This window comes from Mchenga conophoros, linkage group LG22, assembly GCF_057382185.1.
Source record: "Mchenga conophoros isolate Kocher_MC1m ecotype Shallow Benthic linkage group LG22, M_conophoros_male_GT1.1, whole genome shotgun sequence".
In the NCBI taxonomy this organism is placed as follows: Eukaryota; Metazoa; Chordata; class Actinopteri; order Cichliformes; family Cichlidae; genus Mchenga; species Mchenga conophoros.
In genome coordinates, this window is record NC_140546.1 from 22,184,175 (window position 1) to 22,195,442 (window position 11,268).

Genomic DNA, 11,268 nt, shown 5'->3' on the forward strand with positions numbered 1-11,268 from the left:
GATTAACTCAAATAGATTTTTACAATTTTGTTAGATTTCAGTTATACACTCAGACAGATTGCAGTCAGTGGAATTTAAAAGAGTTAAAATGATATTTTGTATCAGCAAAACAATACATTTATTTGATTTATTTTTAGTCTAGCACTGAAATTTAGAATTCAGCAATACACAGAGCTCAGCTTTATTTGGAAGGTTATTACATTTGCAGTGGATTTAAATGCTGCTCCCCTTAATGAGACCCAGGTGTCTCATCTCCCGAGGGCGTGGGCCGAGGGCGTGAACCCACAGTGAGTTCCGCCCCGGCGAGAGATAAGAGGAAGAGAAACAGAGAGGGCTGATCAGCGTGCAGCTGATCCGCCTGGCCGTGACACAAAGAGGCTTGCCTGGGCCATGAAACGCTGCCAATGGACTACTGAAGACTGGAAGAAGCTATAATGGACTGATGAATAAAAATTTGAAATCTTCGGTTCATCACGCAGGATCTTTGCATGCTGTTGAGTAGGTGAAAGGATGGTTCCACAGTGTGTGGCATCAACTATCAAATATGGAGGAGGAAGTGTAATTGTCTGGGTTTTTTGGGTGGTACAGAGTGAGAGGTACGCTGAACCAAAACTACTACAACAGCATTCTGCAGCATAATGGAATATTCTCTGGTATGCGCCTAGTTGGTCAGGGGTTCATCCTACAGAAAGATAATGACACAAAACATAAGTGCAAGCCAGGCCAGAACTACCTCAGGAAAAAATAAAAGATGATAAGCTTGAAAACATGGAGTGTTCAGCACAGTCTCCAGACTTAAACCCCATCGAGCTGGTTTGGGATGAAAGGACAGAAGAGTGAAAACAAAGTAACCTACAAGTTCCACACATTTATGGGAACTTCTGCAACAGATATGGGAAGAACTTTCTGAAGAACATTTGATTTCTATTGTAGAAAGAATGTGACCAGTGTTTTCAGCGGTTATATCTGCCAAATGTGGCTACATTGATGACACAAAAGTTTAGAATACATCTTTCTCTATAAATTGATTACGTGATTTCCTTTTTAACTCCAGCATAATGTAGTTGTTTCTGGCCTGGATGTAGTTTCCACTTCACAATAGTCCTCCTTTTGTGCAATGAAAATAAAAGTAATGTCCATATCCACCGTGTAGACTGCGCCACCATTTTCCTCCTCCAGCACACAAACTAAAATGTGTCTGACCTGTACTATATAAAGCTGTGTGTAGCACTCTCAAGGATTGATGTAGGCATGATGTAGAGTTATAAAACAGGGTTTGTTCTGGTCTTGACAACCTGTGAGAACTGCTCACAGACAAAAACAATAAAATAAAAACATCACATCAAAATGCACTCTTGCACTTAGTGTCAATCAAAAGTCCTTCATCACAGAAAATAAAACATTTAAAATACACAAACCTCATAAGCTGGCATCCAAGAGGGGCTAAATAGTCCTTTATGGCCTTATTATCTTACTCTCCATCTTCTTTCTCATTTATTTCTTCTCTTTTTCTAACTTTAAACATTACTTTCTTCATGTGTGGAGCTAACCGCAAGCTGCAGCATGCAGACACCATGTGCCTTAGCAAAAGAGTGCAACTGCAACCAACTGTACCCTACACAGTTCACCACCAGAGGGTGCAAAAGAACAAAATCCAGACATAGAGCTTAACAAAACATCAAATGCAAAAGGCTTTTTCACACTGTGTGCAAGTGGAACCAATAACCTGGATCAATAGGCAAACAAACTGAAAATTCCAAGAAGTTGGACTACTGGGAACAAGAACCGGTTCTCAATTGCCATTCCAATCCACCATTATGCATGGTAACATAATTAGTGTCTGTTTGTGTATATTTCTTCATATTTTCATAGGAAAATAGGAAGTAGGTACAGCAATTCTTGTTTTAATACTGGAACGTGCAAACATACATTGATATACAATTTCAACTTTATTTCTCAAGTAATGCATTATGCTGGGCTGGTATTGGGCAGGCTGAGGTGTTCATGGGCACTCAAACTGTGACGTGAAAAGATGATAAATAAATGACTGCATGACACAGCTGGGAAGAAGACGCTATGATTTTTTTTATTGGTGAAGCTGGACAAAAGTATACAAAGGAATGGAAAAAAATCATAAAACAAATCAAAACATTTTCACCTCACCATCGTAACATCATACTGGTCTATATTCACTGACACTCAGTCACATAGGCAGTATAGGAGAATGGAATAGATGAAAAACACATTTTCATTATTTAAAAAGCAATCGATAAGATGATTTGAGATTAGCTTGAAATCATTAATGATTTCCCTATTTCTACAATAGGGATTAGGCCTTTTCAACACATGATGACCTCAGTGAAAAGTTTGCTTAGCTGGTCTGTGGAGATGACTGGTGACTCTTTCTCCAGTGGGCCTGAAATTAGTGCAAGTCTTTGTGTTAGAACAACATATTATAGTCATCTCACTAAGTTTCTCCCTAAGTCAGGGGTGTCAAACTCCAGGCCTCGAGGGCCGGTGTCCTGCAGGTTTTAGATCTCACCCTGGGTCAACACACCTGAATCAAATGATTAGTTCATTACCAGGCATCTGGTTGGTGATCAGATGTGCACGCCATCATTTGATATAACACCAGTAAACAGAGAAAGTCTTAAATTTAGCCTTGAAATTTGATCTGAACAGTGAGTGAAATTATCCCAGGATGTTCTCCACATACGAAGGTTGTAAAAGTGGTTAGAGTGTGGCATTTACCTTCTTCTAATTGTCGTCTTCCTCTGAAGTTGGGATGAGGGAGGCAGGTGCTGAAGGCACTGCTGGCTTGCGGAGGAAAGGATATGTGAGTTTTTCCCTCACACAGTGCTGGTAGGTGCTGTCACAGTCAAATCCAACTGGACAGCAGTGGTAGCCATCCAGACAACATTTGCCCTGCAAGAAACACTTTTAGTCTCTGAAAAGAATAATTATTATAGCTGCAAACTTGTTTCATGGCAGTGGAAGCTAAAAGGAATTTTATTGCACAAGAGTGTTTAGGCTGACTCACAGGAGAGTAGGGACAACAGGTCCAGCCTCCTTGTGGGTGTCTGCAGCAAGTAGTGCCATCAGGACAGTAGGTGTAACTGTCACAGTGGACCACTGAAGTCTTTATTTGATCTGGGACGTGGCTCTCTTTAAGCTCCTGCAGTGGAGTTCCAGGCAGTTCAGGGGTGTTTGGTTGCTCCGCAGCCTCCTTCTTCACCATGGGTATGGTCAGCCACGGCTGGTCTAATTTCTCACATTTCATGGTAACCAGGTTACAGCGATATCCTGAAGGGCAGCAGTGGAGCAGGTCGCTGCAGCACATGGCCTGCAAAGTAAGTAAGACGAGCAGAACTTTTAACAACCAACAATCAAGTTACTGCACTGACAGAACGTTTCTGACTTACATTAGGATATGGGCAGCAGGCAAAGCCAATTTTAGCCTTGCAGCAGGTGGCGGTGTCTGGACAAGTACTCCCATCATGACACATGATAGAGCATGAAGCAAATCCCCACAGAAACACACCGAATGACAAACACAGAGTGATCCTCAACATCTGGAAGACAGAATCAACATGACTTTGCAGATTTTTTTCTTTCTGAACTAAAAAGGTCAGACTTTGTAACTTTAATGTGACACACTAAAGTCCAATGTTACCTTGAAGAAATTCAGTGAAGAAATTCAGCAGCTTCCTGTGATGCCTTTCACACTTTCCCCTCTGCTGTATCACACACAGCTCTATATAATACAGGTCAGACACTCCCACTGAGTAAGAATGAAAGATTAACTTCACGTAACACCCCTCTATCTCGTAACTCTCATATTAAGACAGACAGGTTTTGAAAATTTCTGGAACTGCAGAAGTTCAAATCCACTACTTAACTGCTGTAATTACTCAGCTTAATATACAGTCACCACACGTCCTCATATGACATGATTGTATATCCACAATAACGAAGGAGTGGGTCTGTAAGCCTCACCTATCCATCAACGTGCAACAGAGCTGGCAAAAGTACAGACGCTCTTCAATTTGTAGGAGTACAGATTGAAGTACTGTTTGAACTAATTTACTGAAAGAAATGCAAAAAAGTATATACTTGGAAATTTACTTAATGAATAAAGGGAAAAACTACTAATAATAATAATCACACGTTTAATTTAAAGACTTTCTAAACACTCAAGGACACCTCACACACAATTAAAATTGCTTGTAAAACATAAAAACATAAAGTAGCTTTTCTGCAAATCTTTTGGTGCTAACTGTGCTCTCACTTACCATTTTAATTTAATAATAAAATAATATTAAAACACGGGAATACAAGCTTTATTTCAACTCGCATTGTAATTGTAATGATATACTCAGCTTGAACATTTGCGACGGAGAACACAAGCAAGGAAAACAACAGCTGTATTTGTTGTTGCCTACAGTGTAGATGGGTGACTTTGCATCCACACTTAAACAGAAAAATCGATATACTCCGGGGTTAAAGTGAAGTGAGGGGACATTAAGCTTGGTTCTAGTGGTGCAGTGTGAGGAAATAATCAGAATAATTTCTGTTGTGAGCTCGAGTTGATTTTGTGTTCAGGCTGCAATCAGCTGGCCTGTGCTGCTGCCTTTTGAGGATCCACACAACTGAATTCAACAAGACATTAGCTAATGTTACACAAGCTGACATGGCTGATTTATAAAGATAGAATTCAGTGAGTGAATCTAAGCATCATCAGCTCAAATGTAAATTGATGTCTTTTTTTTCTTTCTTTTTTTAAACCAAAACACCGCAGCTTCTCTGTGCGGGTTCAATTTTGTGCTTTACTGTAAATTTGACCACATTTATTATACAGTGCTCAGCATTTGTCAGAAAACTTTTAGTTCCCTTTCAGAATCAACATTTTCTATGAGATACTACAAAATACTCCCACAAATGTGGGCCATTGACTGCAAACAAGATTTGTGAATTTGCACAAACAAAAAAGTGATTTTCCTAACAAATTCATTAAAGCCCATGTCGCAAAAATCAGTAAACCCCAATTATTGTAGGTGACTCAAAAATTTAAGATGGAAGTGCAACCATCTTACAGAGATGTCCAGGCCGTCCACGGAAGTTAACATCTCGACAGGAGCGTCTTCTGATGAGAAGGGTCGAAGAAATTCGCCATGCAAGTTCACTGCTAAAGTAGTAGAAAGCCAAACTGGAGTGACCGTTTCCTGTGACACCATACAGCACACACTGCAGAGGAATGGCATGCATGGGTATCGCCAAGGAAGGAAGCCTCTCCTAAATCCCATGCACAAAAAAGCACGCCTAGAATTTGCTAGGGCCCATGCTGAAAAAGATCAAGATTACTGGCACTCTATACTCTGAAGTATTGAGACAAAGATCACTGTTTTTGGAACTAATGGTTTCAAAAGTGTATGGCGTCATAAAGGAGAGGATTTCAACGACAAATGCATGGTGCCTACAGTGAAACATGGTGGTGGCAGTGTCCTTATGTGAGGCTGCATGAGTGCTGCTGGTGTTGGGAAGCTGCATTTCATTCATGGTGTCATGAACTCAACAATGTACTGCTCAATACTGAAGGAGAAGATGCTGCCATCACTCCGTGCACTTGGTCGTCGTGCACTTTTCCAACACGACAATGATCCAAAACACACATCTACAGCTACTGTTGCATTTCTGAGGAAGAACAGGTTGAAGGTGACTGAATGGCTAAGTATGTCTCCTGATCTGAACCCAATCGAACACCTGTGGGGAATTCTGAAGCGACGAGTTGAGCGTCACTCTCCATCCAGCATCCAGGCTCTAAAAGAGGTTGAAGAATGGAAAAGATAGATGTTGCAATATGTCACAAACTTGTTCATTCCATGCCTAGAAGACTTGGTGCTGTCCTTGAAAATCACGGTGATCATACAAAATACTAGATGTAGTAGTTTTTGTTGCGGGGTGTATTCATTTTTGCGTCAACCAAGTCGAGTAAAACTGAAGATTTTGTGATCTAAGTTATATTATTAACCTTAATTTCATATTATGGAGTTAAAATGGAGTTGAACAAGTGTTCAATAAAACCTAGCGTTGTGAAAATTTGGGAAATTGTTCTTTTGTTCTTTGAGCTACTGATTAACGTGCTTTTTAAAGGGGGTGTACTCATTTATGCTGAGCACTGTAGTTAGGTTTAAATTTCCTATTTACCACAGTTGCTGAGCAGTAATTATGTTTGTTTATAACCTCTTCTTCCCCTCCTGTCCGGCCTTTCTCACATCGTTCTCTATCTCTGAAGTTATTAACTTTTTTTCCCTCCCTCAAATGTGGAACCTGTACCTTTAGCCAGCAGACACACTTTTGTGACAAAGTGCACACAAACGGTTTGTGTGTTTCCAGATATTTGTTGAGCCTTTAGAAATGCTGGATTTTATAAAACACTGCTCCCCTTATGCTCGCTTCTCTTCTGTAGTGCTTGCTAGATGCAATTTGCAAACATCTGGTCCAAAAAGTGTTGTTTTGGATCATTTTGGCCTGCTTTAAGGGCTGAATGTAGTACTTTAAATAACATATAAATCATAAATTTCTGCCTATTTTGTGCCATTGTGTGCAATAAGCACCAGTGGTGGATGCACCAACAGGATTGTCTTTGTTATTTTCCCTCCATTTATGTTCAAGTCGGTTTGATATCTGAAAGATTTCCAGTGGTGGGAAATAGTCACTCAGTTCCCATGTCTTAAATCTACACTAAGAAGCCTGTTTTGGAAATGCATGTGGTCTTTTTAGACCTTGCCAACACCTTCGGGTCAGTTCCACACGAGATCTTGTGGATGGCCTTGAACTATTTCAGCATACCAAACCACATCACAGGACTGGTCAAGACCTACTTTCAGGATTTACAGTTTTGTGTGACAGCTGAGAAAACCACCACAGCCTGGCAGCACCTGGGAATTGGAGTCATGGCAGGCTCCACAATTTCGCCTCATGCGGGCATCTCGGTGGGTAGTGGGAGGTGAGAGACTCAAGTGTGGCCTTCGTCTTCCGCCCATTAGAGCCTACATGGATGACATGACCATCATTACAACAACAAAACCATGTAGGCGATTGCTACAGAAGCTCCAAGAAAAAATCGAATGGGCAAGAATGGAGTTTAAGCCAAGTAAATCTCACAGCATCTCCATCATAAAAAGAAAACTGACAGCCGAGCAATTCTATATCAGTGGAGAACCAATTCCAACAGTCTTAGAGAAGCCCTTAAGGAGCCTGGGGCGGTGGTATAATGCAGACCTCAATGATACGTGGCAACTAGAACAACTAAGGCAGAACTTGGCTAATGAACTCAAGCGGATTAACAACACTGCACTCCCAGGGAAACTGAAGCTCTGGTGCTTCCAGTTTGGGTTATTACCCAGACTACTGTGGCAGTTGACAATGTCCGAGGTCTCACTCAATCATGCCAGTCGACTAGAGAGGCTAGTGAGCTCCTACGTTAAAAAGTGGCTCGGACTTCCCAAATGCCTCAGCAGCGTTGCACTCTATAGCGATGGGATACTGTCATTGCCTCTCCCTTGTCTAGTAGAGGAGTTTAAATGTGCAAAAGTGAGGTTTGAGATGTCACTCACGGACTCCCGGGACCCCATAGTGAGAGGCACTGCTCCCACCCGAGCAATTGGGAGGAAGTGGTGGGTCACGTCCGCAGGACAGAGGAGGATTTGTTTGGTGGCAACAGGCATCTGTAACCGAACGTCAAAAAATGATGGTGAAGGAGGTGTGTTGACAGGAGGAAACAGCCAGACATGCCAGAGCGCTGGCCAAGCAGGGTTGCTGGATGAATTGGGAGAGTGTTGAAAAGAGGAAACTCTCATGGAGTGAAATCTGGAGATGGAGTCTAATAGACTAAGTTTCATCAACCGAGTGACATACGATGTGCTACCTTCCCCAATAAATCTGCAGCTGTGGCTTGGAAAGGACCCAGCCTTCCCCCTGTGTACAGCCACACTCAAGCACATCTTGGTTGGCTGTAGGACTAGCCTTACTCAAGGCAGATACACATGGAGACACAACCAGGTGTCTAGCCGAGAAAGTTGAGTGCAAAAGAAAATCCATCAATGCTCAACCTTTCACGAACCAAGAGGAGCGTCAGTTTTCATCAGCATTTGTCCGGGAGGGAGACAAGCCGAGGACAAGCCCCTCAACCCCGGACCTGGGCCCGCTGAAGGTTGCCAGGGATTGGCAGATGCAAGTGGACTTGGATCAGAGGCTAATTTTTCCCTCAGAGATCATAACAACTACTCTGCGACCAGACCTCGTCCTTTGGTCTAACTCCCAAAAACTTGCATACGTCATTGAGCTGACAATACCATGGGAGGAAGCAATTGAGAAAGCAATTGAGGAAGCATTTGAGCGTAAGAAGCTGCGGTATGCCAACTTGGCAGCTGAGGCAGAGAACAGAGGCTGGAAGATCAAGGTGCGCCCAGTGGAAGTGGGGTGCAGGGGCTTTGTTGCCAGTACAACAGCAAAACTACTTAGAGAGATTGGGATCAGAGGACAGGCACAATGGCAGGCTATAAGAGAATTAGCTAACACTGCTGAGAGGACCAGTCACTGGCTATGGCTAAAAAGGGCTGACATCACTTGGGCAGCTAAGGCAGTCAGCTAACCGCGAGACACACGCCCAGGATTGATCAACCCATGGTGGGCCTGCTTCAACAAGGGGTGTCAAAAGGTTAAAACATAACATTAGAAATTTTGCTGGTTGACTGATACAGCTCAGGACCTCCTGGGGACTGTGCAGTTAACCTTATTGTAGTAAACCCAAAAGGAGGAATGAAAGAAAAGAAAAATGTTCCGCTCTTCTTCCCTCTGCTCTTCTTCCCTGTAGAGCGTACAGCCCGATTTGGCAGGGAGGTGTGGGAAGCCAGATTGGGCGCCCCCCTTCCGGCTCTCCTCTCTGCTCTCTCCTGTCTTATCCCTTTTGTCTTACTTCTCTCTATCACCTTTTCTATCCCTTTGAAGAAGTGAGGCTCCATAAATCTTAAAGAGTTAAGTATTATTTCTCACTTGCAGTGAATAGACAGAAGAAAATAAACTGTAGAAAACTAAACACAAGAAAGAAGAGAAATAACAATTTAACATAAACCAGTGGCACACCTGATCAACCCTGGCAGGGCCTCCTTGGATCAGGGTGTCTAGTGATACTGACCGAAACACCCAATGAATCCAAGTAGCACTACTGACGATGTGTCCCAAATCTTCAGAATCAGAATCAGAATACTTTATTCATCCCGAGGGAAATTAGGGTTACAGCAGGCAGCACGCTAATGGCGCATGCGCACTTACAAAGGAACCTTCTGACCAACTTTACACAAACATCACATTGGGCAGACATGTCAGAAAGGTAGGCTGATAGGAAAAAACAACAAAAATACACTACATGAGGTAAGAGGAGGAGAAAAAAAACTCCACTCAGACTGAGCTCCTAGTGAGAGAACAGTTTGATAACAGAAAAAACACCTCAGCACAAAAGCACATGACTATCAATACACCATAGAAACACAAGACAAGCAACAGGGGTGGGTAAAGGGTAAGAGAGAGCCGGTGTAGACAGCGCATCCGGTCCTGCAGCGTCTGTGCTGGTCCAGTTGACTGCTATCTTCCCCGGTAGGGCACAAGCATCGAAGGCGTTGGAAAGGGTGGGGGGATGAGTGAGTGCTTATCAGTGTAAGTGTGTGTGTGTGCGTGTCCATAGTTCAGCTGAGACAGTGTCCTTCGGCCTATCAGGCTAAGTAAACAGTCCTCCAGCCAATCCAGGTGTCCTTGCATGGGATGGGAAGAATAGCCGTAACACAGTCATTATCAGGGAGTGATTGTTCGGCTCCAGCCTTGGGCCTGCAGCTGGCGCCGTGATGGGGATCCGCAATGTTTATGTTGGTTTTGTTAATTTCCATGCGAGCAGCCCAGGAGAATTTTTCAGGCTGCTCTTTAACACTCCAACACTGGCCTCTCGATCTCCCGTTGGAGAGTCGCGAGCCTCCCCATGATGGTATCAAACTTCTGTTCCATGGTGTTATCGTTCTTTTGATTCTGAGACCTCACAACTGCAGTGATCCGTTCCGCGATGTTTTCCAACTGTCGCTCAAGGGTCTCATTTTGAGCAGGCCTCTCTCTGATGTTTCCCCTCATACGCTCAATGGTGTTGTTTTGAGCCTTCAAGGCAGCTGTAAGCGTCTCCAAGGTGTTGACCATATTACGTTCGTTGTGAGAGGTTGCGCCTCGTTCCATTTCGATTCCAGCGGGCAGCCTTGGGGGGGTTTGAACAGCCGGTTCCGCTCTCTTATTTCTCCGATAAACCAGGGCTAAGCCAACTCCGATCAGCATGAACCCTGTTATCATGGTTCCGAATAGATAGATATCTTCAGCGTCCTCGATCGACAGTCCCGCCAGGCACATGATCCTCCAGTTCTGCCACCCGTCCATCGTGTATCTGGCAGGGAAAGTCCCTCCAGGGCACTCAGGCTCTCCCGAGCCCAGATTTCTCGTTGAGAAAAGGGTGTCTCTTTTAGGTTTTAGAGAACGACAGTGGGAGGCTATTCCAGGGAAAGTAATGCACACAAGACAAGACAAGGACATAGAGGCTAAGCAGGGAAGATAAGGGTGAGGAGGAGAGGAGAAAAGTGCGACCGCCTTCGCTGAGAGCTAATATGATAATCTAGATCAGATCTCTAATCCCTAAACCTAACCAAGGAAGAAAAAATGGCAGATTAGCTTGGGTAAAAGACCGCTAGTTGAGGCACACAATGATGTGTAAGATTTTCTGCATTTAAAGCAATACATTATCAGGGATTGTAACATCTAGTCCTTTTACTGAATCAAACAAGATCGCTAAATTGTGGACTTCAGTCCTGTGTTCAGAACTGCATCTTGGTGACCAGTAATGTATAAAAAGGACAGAAAGATATGTACTGGTAGTTGCTGGTTAGAGGGATTGTTGTCTAACTTTTGTGGCACTAGCAAGAGATGGTGCCTTGCAAAGAAAATATTCTGCATTTTAGCAATTGATTTGACTTTCAATTAATATACAAGATCGCTTTATCCAAGAAAACCACTTTGTGGGCTGTAACTTGAAATGGGAAGTTATAACGAATATAACACAGTGTATTTCTTCTTTTTCTCACTGCTTCTCTTTTTGTTCTTGGCTTCAGGAAAGAGCACGTCTCTGAAAACCATTTCACAATAAAGGATTTTCTATAATCAGCTGCAACAGCAACCAGCAGT

At 43.1% G+C, this 11,268-nt stretch overlaps 2 protein-coding genes across 2 annotated transcripts in view; both read right to left on the minus strand.

Moving 5' to 3' along the window:
• Window positions 1–2,061: 2,061 nt before the first annotated feature.
• On the minus strand, window positions 2,062–3,726 carry LOC146549461 (progranulin-like). The gene is made up of 5 exons (XM_085263288.1): window positions 3,674–3,726; window positions 3,423–3,572; window positions 3,041–3,343; window positions 2,752–2,925; window positions 2,062–2,416 (listed from the first exon to the last, which is right to left on the minus strand). Exons 2-4 carry the CDS (start codon window positions 3,570–3,572, stop codon window positions 2,758–2,760), a joined length of 621 nt encoding a protein of 206 aa, XP_085119414.1. The 5' UTR covers window positions 3,674–3,726; the 3' UTR covers window positions 2,062–2,416; window positions 2,752–2,757.
• The window catches only part of LOC146549462 (progranulin-like), a 23,929-nt gene continuing 14,722 nt past the window's right edge, over window positions 2,062–11,268 (minus strand). Inside the window, exon 5 of the mRNA XM_085263292.1 lies at window positions 2,062–2,416. The gene's annotated coding sequence lies outside the window, so the exon portion shown is untranslated. The remainder of the gene's footprint in view (window positions 2,417–11,268) is intronic.